The sequence below is a fragment of the Cyprinus carpio genome, chromosome A21 (assembly GCF_018340385.1).
Source record: "Cyprinus carpio isolate SPL01 chromosome A21, ASM1834038v1, whole genome shotgun sequence".
In the NCBI taxonomy this organism is placed as follows: domain Eukaryota; kingdom Metazoa; phylum Chordata; class Actinopteri; order Cypriniformes; family Cyprinidae; genus Cyprinus; species Cyprinus carpio.
In genome coordinates this window covers 9,989,006-10,013,530 of record NC_056592.1, presented here as the reverse complement: position 1 = coordinate 10,013,530, position 24,525 = coordinate 9,989,006, and the positions used below count along the sequence as shown (strand labels likewise).

Genomic DNA, 24,525 nt, shown 5'->3' with positions numbered 1-24,525 from the left:
ATTCTAATGCTGTGTGCTCAGAGTGAGATGGACTATTGTCTCTGGATCGGCCTTCAGGCGCTGACAGTTTTTCTCCTTGCCAAACTAGCATCTTAAAGCATTGACAGCAGCCTTCTTCATCAAAGCAGCAATTTTATGAAATTACCAACAGGACATGGAACTCACATGCCGGCCTGTTTGTTTTTGTGTTTTCTCCTAAAGAACTGTAAAATGGAGTAAAATGGAAAATCTTCCATTTGTACAGCATTACTTTTACAGCTCCATGAAACGATTTCAAATTGTTTTATAACTCTTTAAAAATGAGGCGCAACTAAAAAAATGTTCAACACTGGTAAGAATCCTACAGCACTATTAAAAACAATACCATTAAATTAACTTTATCAAATTGGTAACACCTTACAAAAACGCCTCATTTGTAAACATTAGTTAAAGCATTAGCTAACATTACCTAACAATGAGCAATATCTTTTGACAGAACTTATTAATCTTTGTTAATGTTAGCTGATTGTTAGCTCATTTAATAACTTTAAAAGATTATAAAGCAGATTATAAAAAATAAATATATAATAACAATAAAAACTCAATGCAGAATCACCATTAGCCATGAAATTGAAGCCAGGGCTGAGCTCTTCCTGCCTCTGGGAAGCTGTATTCACATTTGTAGAATATAAATTAAAAATCAATAACAGGAAAGCATTTTGGTGAAAAAACTGTTCTTACATAAGCCTAAAACAATTTGTAATATTTCTACATTATTTGAACTACGCTACAGTGACATAACTTCTCTGAACTCACTCCTAGTCCCTATATTATTTAGATTTTTGTTTTTTTATTTTATTGAAGACAAATAAGAACCAATTCATAAGTTTAATAACTAAGCAAAAAATACTTGGCAAACAACATCTTGTCTTACTTAACAAATACATTCGAAACATAACTCAATTGACTATGAACTGAACATGAATTATGACACAGTATAAGAACAATAACAATATCATGGAAATTCAACAGGGCAGTTTGATATTTTTGCATTCAAAATCTTCACTTCAGAAACTTAAATTTAGGGTCAGATATTTGTTGAATATTTTCTGATGCAATTAGGGCTATATGATCTAATGTGTTTTTTACATTATGAACTTGTACAATAATGCAATGGCACTCTGCAAGCAATTGCAAGTAACTGATAAGAAAAAGCAAATACGGCACACAATAGTGTTATTTCTAGGTAATGGGAACTCAAAATTTCAATAAAAAACTCCTTACAAATAAGTTTATATCTTATGTGTCCCTTGAATTCATTCAAAAGCTAAACCAGGTAACGAGTGAATAGCATGTTTTCAAGTGCTATTTTATATTTCTTAACACTAAAGTGGGGTAGAGTGTTTATGCTTACACTGTTGAAGTACATGCACACCATCTCATCCTTTTCAAACCTTATTTGTTGTAAAAACCACAACTACACTGAAGTGCTAAGGCTAATTCACCCCTCACTGTGTCACTGGAGTCTTTAGTACACTACTAACTGCAGTAATCGTTTTTAACATACAGTGATTCATTACTATCTTAGTCTTAAGAATGAACAGAGGCACATGGACACAACTTATCAGGTGTCCTAGAAATGGCAGGTAAATGCTGGCATCAAAGACAGACGAATGACTAAGAAAAGTGCATTAGGCACATGGGCATTTTGTCAAAGCACCTACCCTGAAAAAGTGGAGAATTCAACACTACAGGAAAAGGTAACAATGTCCTAGAACAAACACTGACGCACTTCACTTTTCACAGCATGCAGATAGTACAGGTGGCTGCGATTTTAGAAAGTCCACATACTACAACTGAAAAAGAGAAAACAGTTGTAAAAGGTGCATTGTAATGGACTGCTATGCAGGCAAACATGCTTCGTGCTTTGTTTTTGCTTTCTACCCCAATGCAAACTGATTACCTCACAACAGATTCAAATACTGATAAGATTTTTTTTGACAATGTACAAAAATTTTCAAAAGAGATTTCAGAAAATCGTTGACTGTAGATTGTGTTTCTTTTTCTGGCACTGAGATTATGCACACATCAATTGTTTTCCTCTTTTCGTAAATTACTCAAGTTCACTATACTTTTCCAAACTACCAGGGGAAAGCCAATGGTGATTTCAATTGCAGTGCTTCACAACATGTGTCATTCTGATTGATGGATTCTGGACTTTAGTTCTCAGATAAAATCCTCTGATCACTGTTTTTTGGCAGTTCATGAACAACTGCAATACTGGCTCCTTCATTTGGCCTCGGTTGGCATTTTGCACATTACAAGTATCTGCTTCAAAGCCTTTTGCACATCTTCATCCATCTGGCCCTAAAAAAGAAAGGTTTGAGAGTTTAAAAGTGCTATTCTGAACTTAGAGAAAAAAACACAAATAATTTAACAAGTTAACAGTATATGGATGGGAAAAAACTCAAATGAATAACTTGAACAACAAAATAAAGAGGGAGAATTTTAAATGTTGATATGTGCACACTATAACATGAACTGATTGGAAATAAATACAGACCTGGACAGCATAAAGAAGGTGCATCCGGTAAACGGAGACAATTTCATGGTGATGTTTCTTTGATTCCTATTGTGAAAAGCAAGCAGTTACTTTGAATATGTTTGGAAAGCTATTTTGAAAGTATGTATGGGGCATTTGTCATGCACATCCAATACAACTTATTTCATTTTCTCTGTTGATTACACAATACTGTTCAAATGTTTTGGGCCAGTAACATTCTTTTGAAAGAATTTAATACTTTTATTCAGCAAGCATGTATTAAAATGATCTAAAGTAACAGTGAAGACATTTATGTTTTTTTTAAACCTTAAAAGAATCCTGAAAAAAATGTATCATGGTTTTTAAATATTAAGCAGCACAACTGTTTTCAACATGGATAATAACAATAAATATTAAGAATTGTTATAATTTTAGAATATTACTGTTTTTATTGTATTTTTAAATAAACGAGGCCTTGGTGAGCAGAAAAATCATTACAAAATTGTACCATCCCCAAACTTTTGAATAGTTCACTTGTTATATTTCCTATAAAGAAACGGTCCACCATTAGAAAAGGTTGTAGTGCCAAACACTCGTCCAAAAATCCAGTAGGCAATTAACATCAGGTGCTTAGATCCAAAATATACAATAATATAAAGATGAAAGAGATCCGCACTCGCCCAGATTCAGCCAAAAAGGCTCATTACATTTATTGCTCAGAAAAGTGCAAATATCTTTGTGACCTCTGAGCAATAAATGTAATAAGCCTTTTTGGCTATAAAGAAACAGAAAATCGCTAATTTAAGACAGAACAAGGTTTGTAACATACAGCAAGTTGATATTGCAGTTGTTTGATCTGCTGTTGGAGCGAGTCCACCTGCTGGCTTTGCTGTCTCTTAGGGGTGCTAGTGGTGTACGACAGCTGTGAAAGGCTGTTCAGAGCATCCTTTAACTTCATAACCTCCTTCGAGAGCTCATCAATCTGTAGATAATAAACAAACATAACACATTAGTTGCTAACATGACACACCAGCATCATTTAGACAGGGATATAAGTGGGAGAATCAAAATCACCTTTTTATTCTTCTCTCGCTCAGATATCACATGGTTTTCCACCTGCTTCTTCAGCTGGACAACAACATCCTGAGCCTCCCTGTGCTTGGTATTCAACACACTGCACTCCTGCTCCCTGCACACTACCAGCTCCTGTGCTACTTCTCTCTCATTCCTGGCATCCTTCACCTCCTGCCAAGCGGCGGTAACCTCCAGGGCCATCTCATCCTGTTTCCTGAGAGCATCCTTCAGTAGGTGGTTCAGGTGACTTATCTCACTCTCCAGCTGCTCCCTCATCTGCTCATATTCCATTCGGGATAATGAATCATCTGGAGTTACATCCTTCTCAACTGTTAGTCTGTTCTGCAAAGCGTCCACCTGCAAAGTCTTCTGGACGAGCTGCTCTTGAAGAACCTCAACTTCTATCTCCAGGTTCTTGATGGCATTCCCCAAGGATGCCACAACCTGGGTGTGGTCTGCAATGGCTATAGATGATTGAGCCTGGTTTTCGGCGTCTTGTTTAACCTGGGCTATTTCTTTAAGTGCCGCCTGATGCTTAGCCTCAGTGTCCTTCAATACTTTCTGCATGTCCTTAATCTTGAATGCCAGCTCTTGAATTTTCTGCTCATGTTCCTCCTTGGTGACACAGATCTCGTCTGCCTTGTCCTTAGGCACTGAAGCTTTGGCCTGCAGCTGGTTGTGGGCAGTGCTAAGCTCGCTTTTGGCCTCACTGTATGACTTTGAGAGCTCCAAAAGCCGCCGCTGCAGCCCATCGATTATCTCGCCGAGCTCTGCCTTCATCTCCTCAAAGTCTTTGGCAGCAGCCTCCACCGGCACAGTGCCACGAAGAGCCTCCTGGAGCATCCTGATCTCCTCTTGAGACTCCTTGTACTTCTCGTTTAACAGCGCCTTCTCCTGATTGATGTTCTCCACCAAAGCATTGTATGTGTTCTTCAGTTCTTGAAATTCTTCCTCAGACAGATGGTCACTTTTGAGCTGAGCCTGAAGATCTCTTATCAAACAAGCATCTCGCTTTTGCTCCTCCTGTGATATGGCCAACTTTCCCTTCAGTTCTTTGACCTCCTGCTCCAAGCAGCTTTTCAAATACTGAAACTTCTGCACCAAATTGTCTTCTTGTGTGCTCACAGAACCACCCCTCATCTGTAACTCTTGCAAAGTTTCTTGGTATTTTTGGGTATCTTCACCCATGCTTTTAGATGCAACTTCAGTTTTTTCAAAGTCAGTTTTGAGTCTGTCCTGAAGGGTGCTGTTCTCCATTCTGGATTCTAGAAGTTTCGCCTGCAGATTCTCCAGCGCGTCCTGTAGTAGTCTCATTTCTTTATCTGCACTCAGCCTGGTGTCCTCCTCCATCTCAGGTTTGATTGAGGAACCACTGATGTCCAGAACAGACAACTCTGAAAGATCCTCTTCGTCACCAGTATGGATGTGCACGTCGCTGGAGAGCTCGAAATCAGCACGGGTGGAGTGGTACGAGCCATTAGATTCAATGCTGTTTGGACGGGAACTTCCCTGGCCTTCCTCTCCTTGAGGAGCTGGACGTTTCTGCTCAGTGAAAAAAGATAATGACTTAAATGGCTAAAAAATTACAATGACCTGCAATTCTTATTTCCAAATGCTCCTTACTTAGAAGTGCTGTGTGCAATTTTCACCAACCAAACAAATTTGTAAAAATTTCCAAACAGGTTTCCCAGTCTAGCGCTGTTTACACAGGCAGTCCTAACACTGACTGTTTGAATGGCCTGACATGGCAATATTTTCTCCAAAATAATTTAATTTTAACTGAAAAACATTACATGTTATCTGTAAGGTAATTTTGAAAATCACAATTTTACGCCAAGTTACCTTTATTATTTGGGCAAGCTGTTGGTTTTCCAGGGAGAGAGAGGCTATTTTTGCTTGCAGGACTGCAATCAACGTCGAATCTGCATTCCCAGAGTGCTCCGTCTGTTTCAAAACAGGCGGACAACAAGAGATTATTTTACAACACATACTTTTTATTGGGCCTTAGACACCAAAAATTCCGCAAACAGATTACCCATGATCTGTTACCACATTGAGAGAAGTCAAGCAAGCCACCAAAAACTTTCGCTGACATAAGCGACTGTTTTGAAGAACATCATTACTGAACACAAAACAGTGTCTCCGGGCTTCGATGCTTACTCAAGACTCTGTAAGGTCACATATTAAAAAAAAACCAAGGTTTGCGTCACTAGTTAAAATTCAAACACGATGCACAAACTTAAACAAAACTCATCCACAAGTTTGAGGCCAAGACCGGTGGTGAGGAAGAAAGGTCTGCTTTTGTGTCCCCTTAAGCAAGGTCCTTCACCTGGCCAGGGCCAGTAAAAATGCAGCTGTTAAAATGGGTTCCAGAGAGCAAAAGTGGCTGAAGATCAAAGCAGCTGCCACATAAAGGAATACTAAAGGGCTGTGCGGTACTCGCCTTGAGCTCAGTCTGCTCCACAATCTGCTTCAGATCTTCAATGGTCTCAAGCAGCATGCTCTTTTCCTCGTGCAATTTTTCGATCTCTTCTTTCAGTACAGCACTTTTCAGCTCCTCCTCCTCGACAAACAGGAAGTGAAGAACACCCAGTTAATCATGTCATTAAATAATGAACAAAACATAACAGCAACATGGCTATGGATTAGCTAAAACATTTTCAAAATGCCTACCTAGACTGCATTTTCATTATATATACAGTACAGACCAAAAGTTTGGAAACATTACTATTTTTAATGTTTTTGAAAGAAGTTTCTTCTGCTCATCAAGCCTGCATTTATTTGATCAAAAATACAGAAAAAAATGTAATATTGTGATATATTATTACAATTTTAAAATAATTGTTTTTACATTTATTATACTTTAAATTATCATTTATTTCTGTGATGCAAAGCTGAATTTTTAGGATCATTATCACATGATCCTTTAGAAATCATTCTAATATGATGATTTATTATCAAAGTTGGAAACAGTTCTGCTGCTTAATATTTTTTCAGAACATGTGATACTTTTTTAGGATACTTTGATGAATAAAAAGTTAAAAAAAAAAAAAAAAAAAAAAGAAGCTGTTTTTAAAATATAAATATTTTGTAATAACAATATACACTAATGGTCAGTAATTTGGGGTCAAATTTGGGGTTTCTTTCTTTTTTTTAAATAAAATCAATACTTTTATTCAGCAAGGATGTGTTAAATTGATAAAAAGTGATAGTAAAGAAAATATATTATTAGAATATATGTTATTAGAATTTTTTTTTTTATTTTGAATAAATGCAGTTCTTTTTAACCTTTTATTCATCAAATATATTAGACAGCAGAACTGTTTTCCAACACTCATAATAAATCAGAATATTAGAATGATTTCTAAATGATCATGTGATAGACTGGATGTTACATGTGACGCTGAAGGCTGGAGTAATAGTTTGATGATTATTCTTTTTTGCACAGGAGTAATTTTTTTTTTTTTTTAAGTATTTTATTATAGTAGAATATTATTTTTTTTTGTTGTGATGACAATATTACTGTTTTTTTTCTGTATTTTTGATGAGCAGAAGAAACTTCTTTCAAAAATAGTAATGTTTCCAAACTTTTGGTCTGTACTGTATATATATATATATATATATATATATATATTATATATATATATATATATTTTTTTTTACATTTTAATTAAAATGTAACATTTTTAGCTTTTTTATTTTTTGTAGTATTTTTTGGCATTTTATTATTATGTTATTATTACAATCAATATTAAAATAAATTATAATAAATATACTTATTACACTCAATATTACAATTAATACTTTCTTAATTTATACTTAAGCACATTTAACTAATACCCCTCAACACTTCTTGACTATTTTACCTTGTAATCAAATCTTTTGGAAGAATCACTTTTGCTGGACAAAGGAGTTTCAGTTGGAGTAAAATATGGTGGTGAGATGATACCGGCCGACTGAAAAATAAGACAAAAGAAAGCTTTGAAGTGAGGCTAAGCTTAAAGACAGTATGGACACAGAAAAAATGGTTAATTATTGTCCGTACATTCAGAAGTCATCAAATAAATAGTTGTATCTAAGTCTTTTAGAAAGTGCAGAGATCATAGATTCAGCACTATGTGCCTTTACCTGGACTGGGCTAATAGGAGGAGGAGGAGGTGCTTTTCTCTTTTTGAGGGTGGAGCTGCTGTCCTCATTTAACTTTTGACCATGCTGAGATTGTGTGCGTGATAAGGAGATTGGCAAAAAGAGGGAGGAAGACGAAGTAAAGTGTTTAAGTGGTTAGTGAAATAAACACTGCATACTTAGTTTGGAAAAAGAAAACAATTATCACTACTGCGTAAGGCAAACACCAGTGCATATTTCTAACAGTGCATTGCGGGAATGTTTGTCAACAGTGAGAAAAGAATATTCAATCAAAAATCCTGGCTTGAGGTTGATTACTGTTACTCGTGAACTAAGCATTCAGTGAAAATGTGAATTTTAAGCACCTACGGAGAACCTTTGCAGGTTCTGTCAGTCAGAAAATGAGGAAAACCATCAAGTCTGAGGGGAGGAAAATTAATGGAATCAAAATTAGCTTGCTTACCTGAGGGGTTCTCGCTGAACTCTTATCTGTTCAAACAAAGATACAGGAGGGGAAAACATGGAGTGGAAGTTATGATGGGAAAAACGAAAATGGCCTGGTGCTAACATTAGTCATGCTGTCTGAATCTTTCCTTGTTTCATTATTTCACAAACACATATGAGATATTCTGCAAAAAAAAAAAATTTGATTAACTCTCACTCCCTGGACATGTGTGAAGCAAGAGGCATTTTTAAAATCATTTTCATTTAAAAAAAATGCCACTAGATGGCAATGTTGAGCCAAAAAGCTCTGCGCAACATGAGGCCACAGAAAGGAAAACCCAGTGAATATTTCACATTGAACTACAACAGACTTCGGAGGGTTGCAGTAGTTCTGATGTGATATTCAGTACAGTGAAGAAATGTTACTGTTATTGTTCAGTTTCAGATGGAGTGTCATTTTATTATTTAATAAGAGCGACACATTATACATAGTGTCCATGCTACACAAAACAACAAAGTAACAGCAACAGCAATAACAGCAATAATGTGGAATTACAAGCAGCTCCACAAAACAATGACCAATGGTATTATAATCATAATTTGGAGTGTGAGCTTTACAACAAAACTGTGTTAACTGGCATTCACGTGTGTTTACCTGAGTCAGACTGGTGTCTGTGAAGGGTCATGTTGAGAACGGTTCGGACGTCGCTGCTACCTGACAGCTTGGCGTAATAGAGCACATCGTGGCCTAATGAGTCCACCATTTGTAGGTCAGCTCCCCTCTGCACGAGCAGCTCGACAGCAGCCGGACAGCTGCTCTCACTGGCCAACATCACAGCGGTTCTGCACGGATAACAGCACGTCACTTACACTAATGTTCAAGAGTTTGCTGTCAAAAATTAATACTTTTATTCAGCAAGGATCATCTCACTTAACACTTTATGATTGAAGGCATGACATAATGTTTGAACTGAAAATCTTTTGGTATCAGACTGATCACCAGAACCATACCTGCCATTTTTGTCTCTAGCATTGATGTTAGCACCCCAGTCCAATAAACTCTTGCAGACCTCTGCGTGTGCATGCCTAGCTGACAAAAGCAGGGGTGTGAAGCCATCCTAAATGAAAAGAGCTTTGGGTCAACATAATTTTTCTACAAATACCACCTTTTGCATATTAAGAGGCTACGTTATAGTAATAGACAATACATTAGACAGAATTGGCATTAAACAGTGAGACATTTATCATCAAGATGTATTACAGCTTTGGACAGCTAATATCAATAGAAGTATAACCTGATGCATTAAATTCTACATGACAGTAATGTACATAGGTGAATTTCCAAATTTCCTTGAACGAACAATACTTTAACTGAGAAAGGACGAGCTCAGTGCTCCCTGCCGGTGACCCCAAAGGTCACAGGGTTTCTGCCAATAATTCCAGAGTGAGAAAAACTGACAGCTCATCAAAAGCACATTTAGGGTGACAGGGCTGAATTTGATCTACCTGAAAACTACACCATGATTCTGTACAGCACTGCACGAATGCATACGTTTTCTCAGTTAAAACTACAACAACAACAACAACAAAAGAGGCTGTGCATGCAAAACATTGTGAGCTATAAGGTAACGTTTTAACGTTAAGCTATATTTGAATAATTTATAAATAAAAACAAGAGTATATATATTTTTTTTCTTCAGAAAGCAAGAGGTGCATATCTAGACTTCTATTTAAGCTCACAACATGGTGCGTTTTTTCCCCGGAACGTGTGAGGAAACAAGACACAACCATTCCTTTATAAGCCCTTTAAGCTTGTGCGTGTTTGAGGTACACCAAAAAGATTTAAAGTCCTCTTTAGATGCTTTTCATTTAGTATCTTAACTGGCAAATGCTTAGTCATTGCAGTCCAGGGGATGGTTTAAGCTCGTATGGCATTAAGCAGAGAAATTAAACGATTTAGTACAACCCTATGCACTGGCTGGTTTCTATCCTGGCATGTATTGAAGAGCCAAGACAAGATTAAATTTAACAAGCTAACATTTAAGACATCTGGAAGGTCAGCACTCAGCCCAACAGGTCAGGTGCTATGGAGAAAGTCTGCTTACATATACCTCAAGGGCTTTCACAACCATGCCCATTTTGTCACTGTAATAAAATGTTAGGATAGTTGTATCAGAAATGATTGGTTTGTTTGCATAATGAGGAATCAAACCCATAAAAACATTTTATAAATGCACTAAATATCAAATTTTTCGAGGCATGATATCTTAAACTGTTGCAATCATATGAACTTACACTCTTAGAAAAAATAATTAAATATATTAACTATTTTTGCATTTTTCGGATCATCAGTCATCAAAGCTCTGTAAATATTGGTCACAGACAGAGATTTACTGTAAATTTCAACAAGCTGATTACTCACTAAAAACTCCCACAGATCATGTTTTCAGGCCATTTTAAGTCTTATTTTGACGTAACAAAATGGTTATATTGAAGTGTGTGAGTTGTTTACTTACATTTTTAAATTAGTCTTTCCATTAACACCATTATATTTTTCATTCAGACTGATTTGTGAAAGCGGAACACACATGAATACAAGAGGTGGGATTTATCACACAAACCAATTACATGACCAATATAACCAACATAATATCCAATGATACCACGATGGAGGCTTTGCCTCCTCTCACGTGACTTGCCCCCATTCAGTCTCAATTTTCCCCCACCAAACTCACTGCATGCTTTAGGGGGTCTGTTAAAATTTAATGGGCCCAGGGGAACCAAGAAAGATGCAGACTACCACTGTAGTCAAAAAAAAAAAAAAAAATGATTCTGTACAAAAGAACACAAAACAAAAACGAGTGATTTATACACTTTTTAATGTTATATTCTGTAATATTTCCATTGTTTTTATTTTCGTACTACGTATTTTTTTTTCACTGCCTCCCTTGCCTCCTCAAAGGAAATGCCCCTGCTTTGGGGTGCAACAGCTTGTAACTGGAGCTTGTCAAAGGGATACTTTTGAAACTTATTATTACCTTAAGTAGTAAGGGTGCTCTTAAATTTAAAAAATATTATTAGGTTGATAAGTTAGGTTTACCTTTTTGGGTTAGTCATGGTTTTTTACTTTTGTAGGTGCATTTTTGGTTTTTTTTTTTTAATGTTCACTTTTGTTATATTTTGAACAGTTCATCCAAAAATGAAATTTCTTATTTATTTACCCTCATGTCATTCCAAACATGTAAGACTTTATTTATTTTGTGAAACAATAAATTTTTTTAACACAACATGATACATTTGTGGTGCTTTTGCAAGTCAGTTGCCATTCATTGAAACTGCACGAAAAAGAGCCTTCAAAGTAACACCCTGTGTGTTCATTTTTGGGTGAATTATCCCATTAAAATACAACCACATTTTTTCAGTGTAAATTCGATATTTAAGCATACTGCATGCCATATTCTCCTGAGGGTATAAGCACCCCATTTGCGGCAAGGGAAAATAAGAGAAAAAGTACCAGGTGTGAGTTTTCTAAATTAGACCCAGCGGCTTTTGCAAAACTTTAGGTGAGTCAATGTTTTCCATCCATTTTCCAGCTCAAAGGCAAACTCCTAGATGAGTTTTAATTGTAAAAGGAACCTATCAGTGGACTTGTCCATTGCTAACAGTCTGGTCTTTGAAAATAAGGCCCAGTCTCTTCTGAGCAGGCATCAAAGGATCATTATTTGTGCTTGAGCCCAGAATGCTATTGCAACATTAGTTGGGCTACATTGAATAATTTAGCAGTGAAAGTAGGTATTTCCGTGTGTTCAAAGCAATGGGCTGAGTGGGCAAGAATCATCAGAAATGTGCCAAGCTTGCCTCAGAGCATGACGACAGTTGATAATCAGTGACCGAAAGCAGAAGCAGCTTCTGATGCACATCTACTCTGACACTCTCTCTCTCATTCTCATTTCTGTCAACTGAAGCCCTTCAGACACGATTGTCTAAATAAGAGCCACAGCTTGAGGGTTCTTTGCCTCCCACATCGCCACTCTGTCTCTTGAGTATTTTACAGCTTGAGGAGCGAAAAATGGTTGGTTTCATTGGAGCTGCTGATATTATGACAATTTAGATGTGTGAATTAGAGAATAGGTGATAATGTCAAATAGAACACAAAGGGTGTTTATCTAGCAGACAAGCACAGTGGTTAAAGGAATAGTTCACCCAAAAATCAATAAATTAAAATTTTGCCCAACATTTGCTCACTCAGAGGCCATCTAAGATGTAAATGAGTTTGTTTCTTCATCGGAACAGGTCTTGAGAAATCTAGCATTATACCAGTCGTGTGGATTACTTGTGGATTATTGTGATGTTTTTATCTGCTGTTTGGACTTTCATTCTGATGGCACCCATTCACTGCAGAGGATCCATTAATGAGCAAGTGATATAATGCTAAATTTCTCCCAATTTGTTCTGATGAAGAAACAAACTCATCTACATCTTGGATGGTCTGACAATGTGTAAATTTAAATTTTTGAGTGAACTATTCCTTTAAAGATTAAGTTTATGAAAAAGACATGATTTTGATACACGTAAAAGAGACTTGGGACTTTTATTTATGCAAAAAACAAAAATATATCCTGCATTTTGCTCTGCTACATGCAAAAATGGATTTTAAAAAACTTGACTTTAAGGGGAGTCATTATTGTGTTTTATAGTTCTTATGTTGTCTAATATTAAGATGATTATAATAAATAATTATCTTCATTTACCATATATTTTTGTCATACATTTTAGTGAGGATGACTTAGTAAAGGTTGTTTAGCTGTTGCCTCTTTCTTCATGCAGTCTCCCCTGACAGAACATAGCTATTTGAAGCATTATTAGAATGAAATATTTCTCTGGAGTTGCATCAGGGTCGTTCATCCTTCCCTGCAGTCAGTCTAATCTCTGGGATAAAAGCACTTTGAGTCTTAACAGTAAACACTACTAATAAAGGATAACTGTGAATAATTGTGGATTGATTTCTCAATTAAAAGACACTGCAGGGAAAGCTCCGACCATCCAATGATGAATGTTGAATAAGAATAATTTGTGTACTTCTTATATATGCCCAGATAAAGCAGATGCATATTAATGAATTCCTGACACTAAGGAGTAAATAAGGTCAGTGCGATGGGCAACAGATTTGAGTTTTAGTATTGTGATCGTTTCACTTTACAAGAAACTTTTTAACAAAACACTGTGATATAAAAAGCCTGGATGTGCCAGACTGACAATATTTTTCTTCTGTTGTCTAAAGTTCTGAAGTCTTTCAATTATTTAAATCTATATGTACTATATATATATAAAACTACACCTCTGGGATGATTGTTAAACACAAACATGAATGGCAGATGCTAACACGAACCATCCACATATTTCTATGCAAAATTTGGGACATGAAAAAAGGTGGATATAAACAAAATTTGTACAAAATCTTTAATATATTTACATATTCTTTTCAGAATTTAATATAAGAGATCAGACCGTAATTTATTTCATGTGTTTAAATAATATATTAAAGATATAGCTTTATCATAATGTATTACATATTAACTTATATTTATAAATAATTTATTTAATGTTATTAACTCTCTGATATCTAGTATAAAATTCAAACTCTCTTTATATAATTTTTTTTGGTAATATAAATGTTAGGGCTGCCCCCTAATAGTCGACTAATCGTTAGTCGACCAGAAGAGACTTGGTCGACCAAAATTTTATTAGGTGTAGTTATTGAAGTGTCATGTAATGCAGTTACCAGCTAGTTTATGGTAATACAGTATCGATGGGCAGGACATCCAAACGCTCGACTATCATTCATCAACCTCTGAAATATGTTAGCAACTTTATATGGCCGCTCAATCTGATGTTAAACTAGACAAATGCGCGCTATTGAAGTGTCTGTGTGGAAGCTGAACAGCAGCTTGCTTACTGCAGGACAGATGGAGGCGCCGGTGCTCTCACTTGCTCTTAAAATAATCCCTAATTTTTGGTCATTCACAATAACAACAAAACATAGCGCATTTGTAAAATAATGAAAGCAAACATGATGCGCTTTCTGCCGTCTCGGCCTGTGGACTTGAACACGAAAGTCGATGTATATCTTACATAGATATATGCCTTACAGACATTAAAAATATATATATAGAGAGAGTGAAATGTCTACTTTCAAATGAACCAATTCAAATAAAAAAAATTCTCAGATTACATAATCCATATGAAACATGAATACAGGCGCATCCACTACTGCGGAGTCAGTGTCACCGACTTCATCTCTTGGTCAGAAAACAAAGAAAGCACTAGTTTATCAAATTATTAAAATGTTAATGCAGTCTCCTTACTGTTTTTCCCTGAAACATTCAAAATCGTTTCTTCTGCCGGTGTGCTGTGACAAGCTTTATGCATGTACTTGAGCGCTTATTAGGCTATGTATGAAATTAAAGGCTCATTATAATGATTTAAATGGTTTATTAAAAAATTTGCTTTCAGTCGACTAATACTTCAAATGAATGACTACTAGTTGAAATATCTACTACTAGAATTCAAATTATTTTTGTAGTACTAGTCAGTGCTCTTGTCATTACCCAGACAGAAGCCATTTAAAAGCAGCACTGTGAGACTCTCAGAGGAATAAAAGAAAACAACATTGTAGAAGAAAACGTAAAAGACGAGCAGAGCCAAAAAAACAACCCCGGACAAGCAATTTTCCAGTAACAGGGACCTTAAGTGTGCCATGGGGATTTTAATCAATGCAGCCGAACACAGATTCAAACCCACAGAGAACAGAGTTGTGTTTCACAATGCATGTTTCAGGCAGACCACAGGCAGTTCTGAAATGCAGCAAAACACATGCAGAGAAAGACAGGAAAGACATTTTCTCAGCAGTTCAGATAGCATAAGACTCATACATACCAAGTCCTTAAGATTGACATCACACTTGTGCTCGCACAGAAGCTGAACTATCACAGTGTCTCCGCTGGTAGCTACAGGAAAAAAAAAAAAAAGAGAACAGATAATCAGAAGCAGTTCTTTATCCCCACAGAGACACAAACAAGTGTTTAACAGCTGGCCAACAAACTCCTTAAAGAGTAATAACACTTTAAACTTTCCCACAGAGACTGAAACCAGGCTCATAGTGTGTGACAGCACTTATTTCAATTATTAGCGCCCGCTAAAAATTATACCATGTCCCATTTCTCAACCAATCACAGCCATTATCATCATGTGGCAGATGGGCATAAATGCATCCTCCCATCAGCAGAAGGATTTCAATTAAATTCAAGTTTATTTGTATAGCGCTTTTTACGATACAAGTCATTGCAAAGCAACATTACAGAAAATTAATTTTCTACAATATTTAGTAGTAGCTTATTAGTGGTTCCTGTCAGTTTATATACATATGGCAGAAATGTACAGAAGAATCAATTAAAGACATAATCAAACAGACGATGAACACTCATAGTGTGAGATTTATCTGCTTTGTAGTCTGTATGAAACCATGTTTTGCTTCTTGTTTTTCCTCTGCAGGATAATGAAATCCTGCCAGCAGATTTTTGACCTCAGCATGGCTGAAATCTTCTTGCTCTTCGTGGCCTATCCCACCCCAGTTCAATCCCTAACAGCTGGCAAAAGGCTCAATTATAAGCAAACACGCCGGCAGGTTCCACCCCACCACACCACATTTTTTCTATAGAGTGAAATGGGCTTGCTAGGGAGCAATTTTCTCCACAAATAAAAACATGATTTTTTTTTTGGTGTTTGCTCTCTACACCTGGCAATTTGGTGCAAACGGTCTACAATAACATTCTGTGCTCGAAAGTAAAGTGGCACTGGTGAAGTCGTGGGGTTAATGTTTGGAAGTGCACATTTATGCCAAGATGCCACTCTGAGCAAACAATCAATCCTCAAAGAGGTCCATTAAACCAAAATAATGAAAGAAAATGAGACATACTGAAGATAAAGCCTGCTGCTTCTCTTTGAACAGCTCCTCTCTGTTTTTTTTTTTTTTTTTTTTTTTTTTAAGTCTAGAAGTGATAAAGCAAGCAAACTATTCAATAAAACATGAAAATTTTGCACCTCACCTGCGTGATGGAGAGCCGTCCTCCCAGAGCTGTCCGGCGCATCCACCACACACTTAGTCTGTAGAAGGAAGCGCATTAGATTATTGCTTCAAAGACATCATCTAAAACCACCATGACATGTTTTACCCAGAAGGAACTGTTAGACACCAATTACACCTTTCAATCAAAACAGCTACACTTTTCACTGAGCAATTTTTGTTTGGTGCAAGTTAATGAAGTGCACTACTATTAAACATTTAACTGCATGTCAGGCCAGTGTTCATGGATGAACACGCACAAGGCATTTATTTGACGGACATTATCAAAGTAGAGGTTTAATATATTAAATCTGACTGTGGCAGCCAATCAGACCTAAAACTGTGGGTAATGTGGACGATACAATAAATGAGATCACAGACACACAGCAATTAAGCCTCTAGTCCATACTGCTACTATTGCATAAACAAGATTCCATATTTCCTCTTAAATCCCTTAATAACTTGTCTTGTATACCCAGATAAACTGACAAAGCTTAATTTAACCAGTATAGAGCCCAATGATGTTTTTGCCATTAGAAAAGAATAGCTGATCTATCTAGTCTACGGAAAAATTAGCAAAGAAAGCATCTGTTGTATTTAGGATGCCAAGGAGTTTTGGTTTATGAAACTGCTGGATGAAACAGAATTACTACTGTCAGGCCCTTTCATTAGTGCAGCAGTTAAGTCTTCGGTTTCACAGGATCTCCAGGGGAAAAGGCTAATTAATTCAAAGCCACCCTGGCCGTGTGAAGGGGAATATATTTCCAAGTCTTTCCTTAGTGAAACAACACTATTCAAAACCTCTAATTTTTCACTTAAGGAACACTTTTAAGGTTGGATGGTTAACACTGATGCAAAAAGAATACTGTACACTACCATGGGGTCTGTACAATTATTTTAATGTTTTTGAAAGAAATCACTAATGTTCGCCAAGGCTGTGTTTATTTTTTCTATTTTTATATATTTTGAAATGTAATTTATAATTCCTTTATAAAATGCTATTTATAAATGTGAAACCACAGATTTGTTTGCTGTTCAAAAGAAAGGCATTACTTGAAATGCTTAACATTAATTGATTAGTATTATAGTTTTAGAACAGTATAAATTAAATCATATATATATATATATATATAACTGCAGATTCACTTTTCATGCAAAACATTTGACAAATAAAAAGTTGTTTAAATTTTTAAAATAGACTGTTCAAAATTGAGACAAGTATTTGGATATTTTAAGGATTTTGTGAAATGATATTCAAACGTGTTTAAGTGTGTTTAACCATGTCCAAATACTTTTTGGGGGAAGACTTATAAGTCCTACTGTGCGAATTCAACTTCTAGTGCAGTGTTAAATTGCTAATATTGATGCCTCTTTTAATCTATACTGGCAAAGCCAATACTGGTACCCATTAGTGAACAGAGCTGACAGGCTGTGGATATTTCAGATCTATGCAGATCTGATAGAATCACATGGAACAGGGAATGAGTTGTCCATGATGATAAAAGAGATGCTAGATAATGTAACTGGCGCTTCTCCAGACTGAGCAGAGTCTTCGAACATGCCAAGCTGCCCACACACATCCAAACATGCAACACTCTCCAAGCTCACAGAGGGAGGCCGTGGGATTTGCTAGTTTACGAAACTGCAGAACAAAATCTGCTTCCTTTGTTTAGCTGGCACACACTGCATGGCAACAGACATGGCTGTTGTTCACAGTAGCATTCGCTCCATCTGTTTGCGAACATTGAACTATCTGTCTATGATTCACAATCAATCAAAAACATTACCTGAAGCAACTTTTTGGCACACTCTGGATGGTTGTTTTTGGCAGCAAGGTGCAAAGCAGTAAACCCTGATATGAAGAGAGGAAAACAACACTTGTTATTCACAATTTATTCATGATGTGTTACTGATGTAACAAAAGTAATGCAAAAAAAAAAAAAAAAAAAAACATGTTAATCTAGTTGTAACCGACCTGAAGTGTCCTGCAGAGAAATATCAGCACCGTGAGCCAGGATGACAGCAAGGCACTCAGCTTGACCTCGTGTGGCTGCTACATGCAAACTGAGGAAGAAGGAGGAGGGGGCCTTGAACACTTAATTTTAGTTGCACATTACCCATGTCTCTCACATTTGGTCAGTTTTTACACCATGTACAACCTGTCTGTAACCTACATGCAGTAAATAGGGGGCTCTTTGATTTCAGAAGTAGGTCAAAGACATGGTCTACATATATGCTTGTCCTAAGGCAATTGTAAAGCATTCTAGTGTGAATGAGTGACATTAGATCAATCCTTTTCATTCTGTGTAGTAGCAAGTCAAGCACAAAGCAGCAATTAACACGGTTGTCAAAATATAGTAAGAGCTTTAAATTTGAAAGGCGGCTGCATTTATTTTAGATGTGATATCCAAAAATACAAAATTTTTAAAGGGTTTTTAATTATTTTAATATATTTTAAAAATGTAATGTATTCCTGTGATGACAAAGCAAACAATTTTGCTGCCATTACTCAAGTATTCAGTGTCACATGTTCAAACAGTTGTGCTGCCTATTATGTATGTGGGAACCATGAAAAAATAGTTTTTCAGGATGCTTAGATGAATAAAAAGTTCAAAAGAACAGCATTTATTTGAACATGAAAACTTTTGTAACATTATGAATGTCTTTAGTGTCAATTTTGTTCAATTTCATGCATCCTTGCTCAAGAAGACACATTTCTTTCAGAAAACAAGGACCCAAACTTTTGAACAGTACAGCATGTTTTTAACACACATTTTGGAGGTGTTATTTGCATCTTGGTGTTTCCATCCAATGTTAACCAAAATTGAATAAAAAATAAAACTAGTAATGACATCTAAAATTCACATTAAAAAATTGGAAAACAAGCTAATGAGGAATAAATATGTGTGGGTAAACTACTCATTTAAATCCTTCATTAGTCATGAAATCTCTGACCTGAGGGCACAGAAAACTGGAAAAGTGGAAACTTTCCTTGTGATTAAAAGGTTCAGTCTTCTCCATCATGTAATAAATAGCTCCCACTGAATCATGTTGGTTTGATATCTACCATCTCTTCATTAATTGGCTCTTTGGAGGACGAACTTAAAAAAAAAAGACACTAAATTAATCTAAAAGAAATTGATTACAACCTATCTGGAAGATAAGGATCAAGATGCACTGGGATCTCTCTTTTGGGCAGGAACAAAACTAAAGCTACACAAAATGTCCTGAAAATGACCTTGATAATTATGTCACTCATGACAGCATGGGTCTGACCTTTAAATGAACAAACCAAGAACTTTAAACATTCAAATATGGCAATTTAAGAATAATACACATCACTCTAATGTTATTAAAGGTCAGTCCAGGAAAAACTACCCTATTTTTGGAAGAATTAAAAAAATTTAATCATTGGTGCTTTTAAATTTGTCTGAAACAACATATAAAAGGATAGTTATCATTTCATTTTTTTTTTTTTTTTTTTGAAACAACATTGGAACACAAAGAATGTTGGCAACCAAACTTTTTGGTTTCCACTTACTTGTATTGTATAGGAAAAGGATATTTCTCAAACTCTTCTTTTATGTTCCACAGAAGGTCATACAGGTTTGAAAAAATATGTGGGTGAAAAAATGTGGACAGAATTTACATTTTTTTGAGTGAACTTTTAAAAAAGAAAACTTGGTAAAGTTTTAACATTATGAGTCCTAATCACCAATGTTCCATCTAGGCTACTTGCATGCATTGACAATATTAGTTGTATTCATGGATGCACACTTTTTATGCCGCAACGAAGAAATAATATGCCGATAATTGCAATGTTTGGGCAAACCACTACAGAGTTAGTGTCGCTATTGAGTTAGAATTGGTGAATGTGGTTTACAGGTGGAAATAGCGGATGATGAACACAGAACAGTAACAAAACCCTGATACATTTTCAGTCACACACAAGTGTAGTTGTGTGCAGACTCGAGTACTTTGGATGTTTTATAAAACTATATAAGAATTCACATTAACTTTTTTTATTTTTTTTTTTTTTTTTTTTTTTTTTTTATTTTTTTTTTTTTGAGTTTAAATGTTTGTTTGTTTAAATGCTTCAGTTTGTTTTTATATTATTTTATTAAGATAATCTGCTTAATTTTTTCATATTATATAATATATATTATATAATATAATACATAGTACAGGGGTCGGCAACCCACGGCGGGGTTGGCAACATTGGGGGGGTGAGGGATAATCGCTAGCATGAGAGAATTGCATACTGTTCATTTTGAGGTGATAACTTCTCATAGTCACACAGCCTGTTAGGAGCTATAAATACTATTAAAGTGTGAGAATTAACTTGCACTAGTCTACGGATGCGCGCGCAACCGCTGCACATACTAGGCGCTTCAGATCATAGCCTCAGCGGTCTAAGAGCACTCGTCAATGTCATAATGACTGAGATGGCCAATCAAATCAAAGTAGGCAGGGTTAACTGTTCATAGAAGCAGAGCGTGAAGCGTAAATTTAACGTTAAAGAGAGCGAGGTAAGATGAAGCTGCAAATAATTTAATATAAGGTAACAAACGTTTTATGATAGAAATGTTAAATGACCAACATATATCCAGTGATGCAAAACACTCATTTTTTCTCAAATATGGCCACTTTTAGACGATCCATCTGAGAGAAGAGCTCGAGAGAGAGAGAGGGATGTGTAAATTCACTGTTCTGTGTCTCTCTCTACAAATAGCTACTTTAGTTCTTAAAAAAGGCTAGAAATATAATAAAGAATCGATAAGAATCGATTAATAAAAGTTGCATGGCAGTGCTGTGAATTTTATTTTTTTCTGAGTGTTATTTTTTGCATATGATGTGTGTGTGATGTGTGTGTGGGCGTGCACATCAATTAAAGCAGCGCATTAATATAGAACGGTGATTAAACTGAACGGTTTTAATACATTGAAGAAATTATTTTTAAAGAAATGCTTATTTTTAAAGAAATGCCACACACACACACACACACACACACAAACGGTCACTTATAAAAAAAAATTATGAAAAAAATCCTCAAAAAAACTATTTGCATGAAAATCAAATATGCCCGCGTATAAATTTAAAAAGATGTAGAATGCATTAAGGGAGGGGTGGGGGTGTTGGCACAGTGGTTAACCAGAAAAATTTAAAATGAGACGTCATGAAGAAAAGGATGCCGACCCCTGTTATAGTATTATAAAGAATTGAACTGTTCTGTGTGAAATTCTTTTAAAAATGGGTTTTTAATAGAATTTTTTGGTAACAGCACAACTCAGATAATCTAAAATGTGAATTATTTGGTTACAACAATGGTCAAATCAAATATAAATAGCACATTAAAGTTAAAAGTTACACACTTTTTTGTGTGCGTGCTGTACAGGTCTGGTATAAAGAATGTTTTTGCTCAGGTGGCCAAAATGTCCGCACAAAAGAGAAAAGTTTTGTTAGGACATTGATAATAGATGTAGTGTTAGATTCAATTAAATGTTCAAGTCAATTAAATGTTCAGTCACTCTGCATTCTCCACAAGGTAGAGAGGAGATTCTGTTTCTTTTAACCCTGAAAAGTAGTGGTAACAGCATTTGTTTCGTGTTTTTGTAATAAATATGATCAAGAGCTCTCTCACAGTCCTTTTCAAGGTAAATAACATGAGCATATGATTACCAAATCGCACAGGGTCTTGTGTCCGACTCTTAATTATCAGGAAATTATATCTCCATGGCGACTGTGATGGTTTGGAAATTCTGCAAGTGTCATTCTCTGGCTCGTGAACCCTCTGGAGCGCAAGCACTCGAACACAATGAACTCCTCAAACGGGCAGATAAGGATTTATTGTGAGCCTATGAGAGCGCTTCGGCTCGAGCAATCGTAACGCAGGACACTGGAGACTCATTCAGGTCAGCAGTGTCTGAGTTCATTACTTACAGAGTGAAGAGAGCAAGCTCTTCTCTCTGCATTCACTGTAACTCATTCACCTCTGCTGTGCTGTTCGTAGGAATGTTGCTAATTCTTTCTTTATAATTGATGTTTTTAAGGTATGTTAATAATTAGCCTACATTTTATTCCATATAACATGAGAGTTTTCTTCTCATGCATTACATCAGACAGTCTTACAGACTAGAAAAATCACGCTAATATTGTGGTTAAAATCACTGTGCACATTTTCATCACAATATGATTCTATACATATGAGTGTTTTTGTTGTGAATTTATATTTAAGCCTCTGGTCTCTATATTTATGAAGTCACTCAGAACACTCTATCAATGCCCTAGCAACCAGATAGTAACGCACAGTACTGAGCTCTGCATAAGAAAACTAAAACTTAAAAAAAGTGTCTTGCATTAAGAATATTTAATGTTGAACTTGTGATGTCAGACTCTAAAAATGTGGAGAACAAATTCCTTTGTGGTGGATTTAGATTTCCTATTATTCTCACAAACACAATAAATCTGTCCACATCATTACAAAACGTATATTTTTCACCAAAAATATAGACACAAGCATGAAATTACTCAGGTTGAGACTCCAATAAACAAAAAAGAATCCTATTAATCTCTGCCAAAACAAAGAAACAAAGCATTCAAACTTCTTTAATAGTCTAACATATATTTAAGTGTCCTTCCTATGACTTTGAAGCAAAACGACAAAAAGTTGCTAAGTGAAAAAAATCAGAAAAACTAAGCTCTGATCTCATTTTTACAGGACTTCAAGTGTTTAATGCTTTGTTGTTTCAAATGTGTGTCATGCATGATTTTAAAACTGGATGACTTGCATAAACAAATCGAGCATTCACTTCTGAACACCTGTGTGTCTGTTACGGTAAATAAGGGAAAATGAAGGCTGATGTAAATGCAATGTAAGAAAATGCTGATGGGGTGAATGAAGGACTAACTTTGTTTGACTGGGGTTTAAATTATAATTTCTACAGCTAAATAAACACTCTGATGAACGGATGCAAAAAAGCACAACTCACATCTCTCCCTCAGTTGTAAACACTCATACAAATTTATTTATACAAATCTAGAAATTCTCTCAAAACACTGCTGAAGCCACAATTAGAGCAGTCAATGTCTAAATCAAATAAGAATGAGAGCAATATCAGTTCCAGTACTCACGCAGACTTGCCCTCGCTGTCATGCTTGGTGGGACAGGCTCCTTTCTTCGACAGGAGGGAGATGACTTTATCTGCTTCTCCATGCTCTACTGCACTGAGGAGACGCTCATCATTCTTGTTCCATTCATGGGCCTAGAGAAGAAAAATGGATAAAACATTTAAAAACATGCACACAATTCATAGATGAAGGACTGCAATATCAGCTTTTGACAATATATGATTTTATATTCCACAAGTAACAAAGCACAAAGCTCACTGCAATTATTAGATGAGAGTGGCATATTACAAATAATGTTTAGTGAAGTTTTGTTCAGAAAACATCACAGACTAAAAGATCAACCTTGTGATTGAAATTTCATTCTTTTTTCATCAAAAAATTGTAAACCCAGTTCTAATATTTTGTAATGAAAAAAAAAATTTAATGTCAAAACTACCAAAAATGTAAGAATTTCACTGGTGGCCTCAGACTTTGGGCCACACTGTGTCTAGCTTATCTGATAAAGACTTGAACGATTGCAGTAACAAGGGACTTACAGTAACAAACAAAAATGGGTGGTTTTGTAAGAGTTCCCATAAAGTGATTTCTTCAGCCCAGAAACAAGGGGTATGGGTAGGGCTGTGCTATTTATCGCATGCGATTTATGAACGCGATATCGCCTTGCTTGTCAGTGAACTACAGCTCTGTGTAGTGAATGCCCCTCAATCTGAAAGCAGGTGATAGCTATTTACTACTAATCACGGGACGGGCTTAACTGACGAGATGCACATGACAATCAAATGTGATTAACTAAGTAAGTAGGGCTGGGCGATATATTGAATATTAGCGATAATATTGGAATAATTTTGACGACCATGTAAAATTTGAAAATATTGTGAATATTGAATATTTCAAATTCAAGCATATATTTCCCAAAAGAATGCGCCGAACGTCCAAAAATTTGAAAATAAAAAAGGCAACATGTAACTGCGGACTGCTCATTGCGCAAGCACGCCGACAATGATTTGAAAACTAACGCTGGAGTTTTTCATGAGCGTCGTTGCCAGATAACAAGAGTTGAAAATTGCTGTGAATCAGAGCTTTCGCTGTTTAAAGACATATACATTTTCTA

The 24,525-nt window shown here is 35.8% G+C and overlaps 1 protein-coding gene across 5 annotated transcripts in view; it reads right to left on the bottom strand.

Annotated features, from left to right (window-relative positions):
• Window positions 1-852: 852 nt before the first annotated feature.
• The window catches only part of LOC109086166 (ankycorbin-like), a 51,062-nt gene continuing 27,389 nt past the window's right edge, over window positions 853-24,525 (bottom strand). For 4 of the 5 annotated variants that reach the window (XM_042778915.1, XM_042778917.1, XM_042778919.1 and 1 more), the window contains 16 exons: window positions 23,418-23,548; window positions 18,262-18,350; window positions 18,074-18,138; window positions 16,270-16,327; window positions 15,101-15,171; window positions 9,176-9,282; window positions 8,820-9,007; window positions 8,184-8,209; window positions 7,724-7,807; window positions 7,462-7,551; window positions 6,039-6,158; window positions 5,438-5,539; window positions 3,596-5,137; window positions 3,351-3,503; window positions 2,543-2,608; window positions 853-2,346 (listed from right to left, as the gene is read on the bottom strand). In XM_042778915.1, the coding sequence (XP_042634849.1) occupies window positions 2,269-2,346; window positions 2,543-2,608; window positions 3,351-3,503; window positions 3,596-5,137; window positions 5,438-5,539; window positions 6,039-6,158; window positions 7,462-7,551; window positions 7,724-7,807; window positions 8,184-8,209; window positions 8,820-9,007; window positions 9,176-9,282; window positions 15,101-15,171; window positions 16,270-16,327; window positions 18,074-18,138; window positions 18,262-18,350; window positions 23,418-23,548 (2,970 nt within the window). In that variant the 3' untranslated portion in view covers window positions 853-2,268. The remainder of the gene's footprint in view (window positions 2,347-2,542; window positions 2,609-3,350; window positions 3,504-3,595; window positions 5,138-5,437; window positions 5,540-6,038; window positions 6,159-7,461; window positions 7,552-7,723; window positions 7,808-8,183; window positions 8,210-8,819; window positions 9,008-9,175; window positions 9,283-15,100; window positions 15,172-16,269; window positions 16,328-18,073; window positions 18,139-18,261; window positions 18,351-23,417; window positions 23,549-24,525) is intronic. The other variant, XM_042778916.1, reaches the window with a different exon arrangement.